Source organism: Leptodactylus fuscus, chromosome 11 (genome assembly GCF_031893055.1).
Source record: "Leptodactylus fuscus isolate aLepFus1 chromosome 11, aLepFus1.hap2, whole genome shotgun sequence".
Lineage (NCBI taxonomy): Eukaryota > Metazoa > Chordata > Amphibia > Anura > Leptodactylidae > Leptodactylus > Leptodactylus fuscus.
The window spans coordinates 77,150,253-77,160,189 of NC_134275.1; the positions used below are offsets into that span (position 1 = coordinate 77,150,253).

The 9,937-nt window shown below is 42.7% G+C and overlaps 1 protein-coding gene across 2 annotated transcripts; it reads left to right on the forward strand.

Annotated features, from left to right (window-relative positions):
* LOC142184808 (H-2 class II histocompatibility antigen, A-Q alpha chain-like) lies at positions 1-7,880 on the forward strand. Of its 2 annotated transcripts, XM_075259898.1 has the most exons (5): positions 1-158; positions 2,374-2,619; positions 4,884-5,171; positions 6,534-6,685; positions 7,863-7,880. In XM_075259898.1, exons 1-4 carry the CDS (start codon positions 77-79, stop codon positions 6,647-6,649), a joined length of 732 nt encoding a protein of 243 aa, XP_075115999.1. In that variant the 5' UTR covers positions 1-76; the 3' UTR covers positions 6,650-6,685; positions 7,863-7,880. The 2 variants fall into 2 exon arrangements, with proteins under 2 accessions (XP_075115999.1, XP_075116000.1); XM_075259899.1 differs by lacking the exons at positions 6,534-6,685; positions 7,863-7,880 and having other exon boundaries at positions 4,884-5,179.
* The last annotated feature ends 2,057 nt before the right edge of the window (positions 7,881-9,937 follow it).

Below are 9,937 nucleotides of genomic sequence, written 5' to 3' on the forward strand. Positions count from 1 at the left end.
TCGGCAGTGTCCTGTATGTACAGAACAGAAGATTATCAGAACATCTGTGGATGACTTGTGTCCTTCTGTAGGGACAATGTCTCAGAGAAAACTCCTTACCCTGAGCCTCTTCTCCTTGGTGTGTATATTGTGTGTGACCACCAGTCAGGCGGTAAAGGGTGAGTGGAAACCTACAGAATAATCTGCTTATAGGAGTCACAGGTGGAGATGTTATAGCCGGGGCTGGGAGAATAGGAGACTAATACAATAATGTAGAGGACCTCTAAATAACGTGTTTGCATTAAAATCATCTCGATTACAGAAATAGGGAAGGATAGTGTAATATCTGACATAGGTTAACCACAGGCTCACCACAGGCAGACTGCAATCATGATACTGTTATAGCAGGTCTGGGAACCTTTAGAAGGCTTTCAGCTACTATAGCAAATGGTTTCCACCATCTTGGGAGCCATTGGTGAATGTAATGAAATCCCTAAGGGTCTATTCACATGGAGGAAAATGGTGAGGGATTTGGTTTGGAATTTCAGGGCTGAAAAAAAGCCTCCCATTGACTTTAATGGCTTCAATGGGTTCCTGACATTGAAGTGGATGTTAGTTAGTAGAGATGAGCGAACACTAAAGTGTCCGAGGTTCGAAATCCGATTCGAACAGCCGCACACAGTTCGGCTGTTCGAACGGATTTCGAACCCTATTATAGTCTATGGGGGGAAATGCTCGTTTCAGGGGTAGGCAACATTCGATAAAATCATACTTACCAAGTCCACGAATGACGGTCGGGCTGGATTCTGCTTGAAGTCTTCTCCCGGCGCAGGGTCCCCGCGTCCTCTTTCGGGTGGAATTCACTCTGCCTAGGCATCCGGCCTAGCCAGAGCCAACTGCGCATGCGCGTGCGGCTCTGCCCAGGCCCGACGCCTGAGCAGAGCCGACTGCGCATGCGCGTGTATGCGCTTGCATGCCCGCACATGCGCAGTCGGCTCTGCCTAGGCCGGATGCCTAGGCAGAGTGAATTCCACCTGGAAGAAGACGCGGGGACGCTGCACGGAGAAGACTTCGGAAAGGTAAGAGAAGAACCAGCGTTGATTGACAGAATGTATAGCATTGTGCCAATCAACGCTGGTTCTGCATCGAACATTAAACTTCGAACAGCTAGTAGTGTTCGATCGAGTACGAGTATTTCGAATACCATAGTATTCGATCGAACACCTACTCAATCGAACACTACTCGCTCATCTCTATTAGTTAGTTAAAATTGAATTGGATGGTTGTGTTATAAGGTTGTCATAGTGTGACGTGGCGATCTGTGGTTCAGCATCTAGAGTTGTGGACAAAGTGTTTGTGTCGCCCTAGTGTTACTGACTGAGGGACAGGCCTCGCTCCCCCGACCACCAGGACTAGGCAGTTAATCAAATTAATTTATCTTTACCTTTCTTTACTTGAAATATATATCAGCGGAGCGTCAAGAAAATACAGGTAAGAGCTCGATACAATACAGAAAATAAATATGGTAATAAAAGAATAGAAAAAATGAATACCAGAACAAATCTGTAATCCAGTTGACTGAGACCTGACTCCAAGGCTACAGGGCGATACAGGGAGCATAAATCAGTACTAGAGCCTGCGGCTGCTCACATGGCTGCCCGGATAAGAACTCCCTTTGTCCCTTGGGTGAGACCATTTAACTCTCTCATTCTCCTCTTGGTGATGTCATTAGGGGGGAGGTCCAGCCCTCCTACCTGAAACACAAAGAACGATGAACAGTCAGAATTCCCCGCCAGATGACCGTAGTGTCAGGCAAGGGATAGAGATCAGAGATCCCACATTCCTGGAGCCAAAAGGGTTAATATGATCCAGTAATAATATAGTGAAGAAAAAGACATGACTGGGCTCTCATCATTACACCCCGTATACTGTAGTATTTAATGGTGGTGCCCCCTCTATTGCCTTCATAGAATACGCCGACATAAACAACTTTCATTTATACCAAAGATAACCTTCTTAAAGAGGACCATTATAGCGCACGGTCAGCTCTCCCAGTATGGGCCCTGGTGTTAGTTGTGGCACCGATATCTCTCCACTGACAGAAGGGCCGGCCTTACTGCCTAATATAATCTATGGGCGGTAAGGATCCCTCCCTTCCCCCGACAGTACCCTTCCATAGCATTGTACTGTCAGAGCAGGCGTTCCTTATACTATCAGCTTCCCGGCAGTGTATAAAACTATCAATGCCAGACAACATGGAGGCCGTCTTTAGAATACAAGTATATAGGCAATATATATTGCACTCATATGGCCGAATGCCCTCCTGGTCTCACTATTGTGTTGTGCAATTAAGGATTTACCTTGGGTAAAAGGGACAATTTGTGTGTTTTGCAGTTGGAACAGTTTGGTCTCGATCAGCTCTCTGCCAGACTCTGGAGCCCAAAGGGGAGTACACGTTTAGGATTGATGATGATGAAATCTTCAATATTGACTTGGAAAATAAAGAAGTGAGATGGAAGCTGCCGCAGTTTGGAGGGTTGTCCAGTTATGATACGACTATAGCTCTGCAGAATATCGATGTCCTGAAATATAACCTGGACATTTATGAGAAAAGGTCAAACTACACTAAAGCTAAAAGTGGTAAGAGATGACTCCTGCGCCATAGAATCCTCCGGGCCAATGTATATGGAACATCAGAACTTATAAGGGGTTTATGTCATGTGGACAACTACTTTCCATTGATTTTAATAGTACCTCTCAGGTGGGGTATCATGAACTTGCCCCATCGTGATCCAGTGCTTACCTTTCTATTGCAGCCCCTGTATAATCCTTCTGTTGCAGCAATGTAAAGTTATAAAAGTCCCATGTACACTTTCCTAAGTAGCTGACGGGGAGCAGCTTCAGCCTAGTCACACTGTCCACTTACTAGTCACCTTCTGGGCATGATGGACATCTCCCCCACAGTCCCCTCACCCCGAGGTCCTGACCCAGGAGTTGTGCCCCCTCCCACTGGGACTAATTAGGCTCATTTACATATATCTTTTTATGCATTGAAGCATTTCTAAGTTCACTTTGCTGGGTCAGTAATGGAAAGCAATGGTGGTGTAAAGGGAGATAAAACTATACAGAGATACGCGACATATTTATCCGACACACGTTTAGTGAATCTTTAGGTTGCCTGGTGTATATTTACACTGTATTAGAAATAGACAGAATTACAAAATCTCCCCATTGACCAACATTTTAGAGAAGAAGACGAGGTCTGCACATCCCACTATAATACATTGGTCTGATGAGTCTCAGCAAAATCTACAAAATGAACATGAGGTTCTTAGTATTCATATTGTTAAAGATGTATAAGCCCACCGCTGCACAGCAAGCACCACCACTGCAAAATAGCCAAAAAACACCCCAACTGCCAGGTTAAAGGGGTTTTCCAGGCAAAAATGGACCACCCCTTTAACTTTTAAATCAGCCGGGGGCAGTGAAAAGAATTCATACTTCCGGTGTCCTCCTGGCATGTCCGGGTTCTTCTGCTCTTCCGGAGTTCCTCTGAAGCCGCTGATTGTCCTCAGTGGTCAGATTCTCCTCTTCTTACTGTGTGCAGTGTATGGGAGATCCCACCACCTAACAGTTCATAGTGAACTGCAAACTACAGACAACACAGGGGTAAATATGGAAAAGTGTAAGTCATATAGTGAGCAGTCATAGTTGTGACTCCTCATGTGCACACACAACTACTTATCCTGAAAAGTCAAATGAAACGACACATATACTTTAAGTGCATGGTACCTCAACTGGTCCTCCTGTGTGCATGGGGCCTAACTATTGGCAAACATGGGGATTCATCTTATCACCTGAATAATTAGGTTATAGATATGTGTTTAGATTGTCAGTCCAAATACAAGTAAGAAATGTGGCAATAATAAAAAAAATAGCCAATACTTACCTTTTAAATCCACCGCTGTTCTTGTTGTCCATACCAGTGTTTATTAAAGGGGTATTCCTACGTCGCATACTCACCAGTCTTCACTGCTGTAAAATCTTCTTTCTTCCTGGTTTCTTCTTCATTTGGTGGGTGGGGTTTCATATGCAACCTGTCGTTTAGCTCCACCCCCAAATTAACGTGTAGCTCCGCCCACCGCATAGCGTGATCCTATGGGGCGTCTGAAGGGCCTGTGATGTCGTCAATGGTCCTCAAACAACACTATATGCACATATTGGACTATGAAGTACAGGCAGGAGAGACTTCATTCTTTGTTACATACAGAGACTGCCTGTCTCTGCCATAATGAACACAATTGTATTAGCTAGCCTGATAACTGGGAGAACAGAAGACGAGTTCAGAAATGAAAGCAGCTCCTCTCCCCTATCAGGAAGCTAGGTCACGTGGTGCAGACACAGGAATAGCTAGAAACACAGGCTCGCTCCCGTGCACTTAGCTCCTCCTCCCTCCCCCCTCAGAGTAGCAGATACATCACTTCACTTTTGACCAGATAAGTTAAGGGCTGTGTCAACAATGAAGTGAATAAAGTAAGACAGTGGACAAACAAAGCAGTTTTGCTGAAGCAATGTATTTAGGGAAAGTCTTACATCCACATTAACAAGAAGTATAGATAGGATCCTTGTGATAGGACAACCCCTTTAACTGTGCCGCAGCAATGCTGTGCCATATATCCTCGTAAGTACTGCCGCCAATACCTGACCTGTATGTGATGCTTGTATGTATGGCATGTGATGACGGAGAGCGATTCAGGGATGACCAGAGCGGTAAAGCTGGGTGACAGGGGATTTATCTGGCAAGAGTTGGGTGTTTGTTTGTTTTTAGCTCATTTTCTACTATAGGACTCATTGTTTACTCCCATAAAACCCTTTTTAGTTACTAATAGTATATTTCTTTGTAGTCTTCCAGGAAGATATCCGAGTATTTACAGAGAAGCCATTTCTTTTGGGCCAGCCGGTCACATTGATCTGTCTTGCCACCAAGTTCTTTCCTCCAGTTATTAAGATGAGTTGGCTGAAGAATAATGAGCCGGTGACGGACGGTGTGACAGAGACTGACTACTATCCCGCACCAGATGGCTCCTTCAGCAAGTTCATATACTTGGCTGACCTGCCTAAGGAGGGCGATGTGTACACCTGTTCTGTGGAGCACGATGGACTCCCTAAAAACCCCACCAACAGGCCCTGGAGTAAGTAACAAAGACTATTAGAATGTCCATCAGATCTGACACATTTACAAAATGAGAGTTACAATGTCACATGAAACACATCTCTTATATACTCTGCACAATACTCATACTGTATCTAGAACAGACATAGTTACATAGTTACATAGTTGATGAGGTTTGATGAAGACATCAGTCCATCAAGTCCAACCTATAACCCTACAATCCCTACAATCCCTACAGTGCTGATCCAGGGGAAGGCAAAAAACCCCATGAGGCTCTAATGTTATGTAAAATTCATCTAGCAATAGCTTCTCATGTTGGGGCCACACGTGGACTCTTTATCCAGGGCCGTTGACTCTTTATCCAGGGCCGTTGACTCTTTATCCAGGGCCGTTGACTCTTTATCCAGGGCCGTTGACTCCTCTATTTTTGCAGTCTGATTCTGATCCCTCTAACTCCATCACTTTTGCGTTTTCAATCTTATATTTGTTTTTTTGCTTACAAGGAGCCTTAGCTTATAAGTGCAACTAAACTCTCAGACAAGTTTGGATGTTCTGGCAGTTTTTGTATCATTAACACATTCTGTAATATACTTTATTACCAGGTTTTGTTTCCTTTCTGTGAGATCCTTATCTGTCCACTCTTTCCATTGTTTCTGTATTGAGGTCTGTTCCTGCCTCTCACTGAATGTTACTGTGTATGGGGTACAGGCTTGGAGGATTGGGGGAGGGTCACTTCAGTTATATCTTGGGCTTTGGTCTCATATGAAAGAGATTCTCGTCTTCATGTGACACTAAGGTTGTAGTGCTACCTATATCAAGTCCAGAGATATCACTGGTTGAAGATTATGGGATTAGGATGTTTATGCGGCTACATAATATATAATAAAAATATCACAATCCCAATTGTCTTTTCAACCAGTGATATCTCTGGAAATAATACAGATAACACTACCTTAGTTACAGAAAGGATCCAAAATGTGTATATTATACAATGTATTAATAACACAAATACTGCCAGGACATGACAAGTTGGCACAAAGTTTAGTTATGTTGTAAGAAAGTAGCAAGACGAAAGGCAGGAACAACAGGGAGGCGAGGAAGACGCCAGGTTACCCACATTAAAATATCAGATGTTCAGCTATTGAGAAGAGTTACTGATACTGTAATAGATTTCTAGGTGTACAGTGTAACAATTGCTGCAATAACTTTATATGTCAGTTTGGCAGGACGTACCGCTCTATGTCGGACCCACTGCCAAAAGATTGAGATGAAGGATTATTACAATGTGGACACATATAAGTATGAGGATAACCATGGCCGGTGCCTGATCTCTGCTATCTCTATTCTATCATTGGTTGTGTAACACTTTCACTTTTCTCAGCTCCTGAAGTTCCCCGCCATATTTCGGAGACCTCTGAGAATGTTATTTGTGGCCTTGGACTCGCTTATGGAATAATGGGGATTATTGCTGGCCTTATACTGATATGTAAAGGATAGAAGAACATGAACCAGGAAAGAGGTCGCTGACTGCAGGTACGGGACAGAGGAATTCTACGTCACAAACAAGATGGCAGTGACTGTAACAAATCTTATTGGTGTTTGCAATTAATTTCTAGCCACATGTGACTATGGGGAATATCCTGAGGACTCGTGGCTATGTATTAAAAGAGCAGAAATATATTGAAGTGTTCATAAAGGTGGATACAGGACAAAAAATACAGAAAAGTGGTGTCAGCTCTCCATGTTCAGGAGTCCATCGCTGAGGGTATCATGTTAGAGGAGCGGCACTCCGCCCAAGGGTCTCCATGTTGCCCATATGATCGCCAACCAATAATTTATACCAATAGTGTAGGTGTTTCTTAGAAACTTGTAACTGTATATGGATAACTCCAATAAAGCTTTTACATACTCATTACATTATTGTATTCCGTGACATTTAACGTTTCCCCTTCTTTAGAACCCTCAAAATACAGAAATTTACCATTGGACAATATTCAATAGAAAATACTTAAACTGGATCTTCTTTCTTCTTTTGTCTTCCTAAATGCAGGTACTTAATATCCTAAATCTTTCTAAATTCTCTGACTTGCCTAAAGCTTCCTGTTTCTGTCTGGGTTAGCTCGCCCTTCTAGGTTATTTTCAGAATTTCCTGAGAGCCGCAATACTTTCTCTCTAGTTACTTCTTTGCAAGCATCAAAAGACCATCATTGCAGGACAATGTCATATTAATGGGAGATGAGTGATAATAGTGATGCTCAGTCACTGTAGAGAATATGGAGCCATCTGCTTTCAGCTCCATACATTCATCTAATATCAGCTGATCAGTGCAGGGCCCGGGCGCTCAAGCTGATCCTGGATAATGTGGGGGCACTACTGCTGCTGATGGATCAGACTGATACACTGGCAATATGTGGTAGGGGTGCACCAAGGAATTATTATATTTTTGTCCAGGGGTGCCCAAGTCTCATAGCCCACTCCAGACCCTTCCCCCCCAATCATGTAGCTCGTCTGCCTCAAAGAGGGCAGGAAGGGGTAATATATGCTTGGGCCCGGGGGGGGGGGGGGGGCACACAAGATTTGCCTGTATGGGAGCCCTGAGCAGTCAGTGAGAATGACACTTACCTAATGCAAAGACTAAACTGTGAGACCTGGATTGTTCTTTGCTGCAGCAACATACAGTAAGTAACCAATCATTTTTTCTCTTTTGCAGCCACAATATACAATATACAATAGCGGCTTCTGATGTTACTGTCCTGAAATTCTCACAATGCGAAAATAAAAATCCAGTTGGATAAACCTTATGATATTAGTAGAAGAGAACATACAGTGAGGAGATTTGCTGCAAGTGTTGGTCACTCACAAGATGATTTATAACTTTGCGGTTTCACTTTTCTCCTGAATATTCTTTTATCATTGTAGGTCTTAAATGAGTGATGGTGCAGATAATATTTTCCCCAAATTTCCTTTCGCTATGTCCTTTTAGGATGCATTCACACGGAGGAAAATGGAGGAAAATGGTGCAGAATTTGGTGTGGAATCCCTGTCAGATTCAGCGCTGAAAAAAAAGCCTCCCATTGACTTCAATGGGCTCCTTTTTCTACTTGCATTGAAGCTTTTTTTTCAGTGCTGAATCTGACGCGGATTCCACACCAAATTCTGCACCATTTTCCTCCGTGTGAATGCATTGAGGTAAGGGGGTTGGGGGACTACTCAACTAGCTATGGAGCAAAGAGATGCTGTAAAAGATGGTCCTCAATGAAGATTGTCCTAATTCATGGAAATAACCAGAAACAAACTGATACCAATCTGATAGTATCAACCAAACCGTAGTGGTTGTGCTGCTGGGATTGCAGCGTTTTGTTTTTTTTTTAATTTTTGCTGTGCCTTGTTTAGACCTATTGCTAATTTATGTACAAGCTGCTCAGATATTTTACATGTCTCTGTTCTAGTACAATAACACAGCAGTGAAATGCCAATAAAACATTGTGTAAGCTGTTCTAAGACACTTACGTTCAGAATGTCCATCAACCTCTTCAATATTTCTCATGGCAAGAATAGCACAGCCTGCAGCATTAGTTTTCCATCACAGATGTCAGACGCCATGTTGTTGTGCTTGTGGACAAATGTTCTATGGATGAGATTAATAAATTCTTTTTTCTTAGTCATGTTTCTTATTTGTGTATTCCCTTCATTGTTACCGGCACATACAGAGAGGTCACAGCCATGATATGTCAGATAAGCTGCGCCATAAACCACCATAAACGGGTTGCCATGTTTACCGTGGTTATAATGAGAGTTAATTATACAACACGATAATATTATGGCATTGGGGTATAATGAAAGCCTTGGATGAAGTGTCTGAATTTCAGAGAGGGCACACAAAAGGCTGAACAGATATGAAACGTTATCATTTCTGCCATCACATTTGCTATATGTAACACAGTAGATTTACTAGTCCTATCTAATTTTTAGAAAGTCTAAATTGGCCCCGATTTACAGATACACAATGGTGAAGACTGGATGAGAAATCTGGTACATGTTTAGCTTCTCCAGGGATACTCATCCATGGTGCAGAGCCAGAATGTGTCCGCTAGTGGTCCGGACGGCTGCTGTGTGTGGCCACCAATAAGACATTATAGCATGTGGAGGGCACTAAGGGGGCATTATATTGAATATATTGAATTGGGTACTATTACTGTATAGGGGCTGAAAGTGACTGGATGGGGTCAAATGAGCATGGGCAGGACAGGATGGGGCTAGAGAGATATGTCCAGCTCAGACCTTCATCTGATGGCAGACTTTTACTAAAATTAGTGGAGTACCCTTGCTGTAATTTAAGAGGCGAATGTTATTTTTGACACAATTCGAGTGACTTGTAACGCTCTGATATGTCTCATTGCTCTTAGGCCAAATCTTCAAGCATTTGTGCAATTTGTGAGGTTTTTCACCAAACACGGCATTTTCCCTTTTTGCATGGCATTGTGGGCGTGGCCTATGCTCAGGGACTGATTTTGCCTAATTTACAATTTGACTTTTATAAAAAAAAAAAAAAAAAAAAAAAAAAAAATTTGGTTAATTGGAGGGCGGGACTTACACTTAGTTCCACTTGGCTTTAAAAGTGTTTTTATTTTGGTGTCAACTATACTATGACTAAGGGGTGTTACACCCTGAAACGCGTCAGTAAGCTAGGATGTGGGCCTGATTTGACCTGTAACCATTTTTATAAAAATTAAAATTTAATTTTTAAATTCATAGTTTTCGGAGGATCTTGTTGGTTGTTGGATA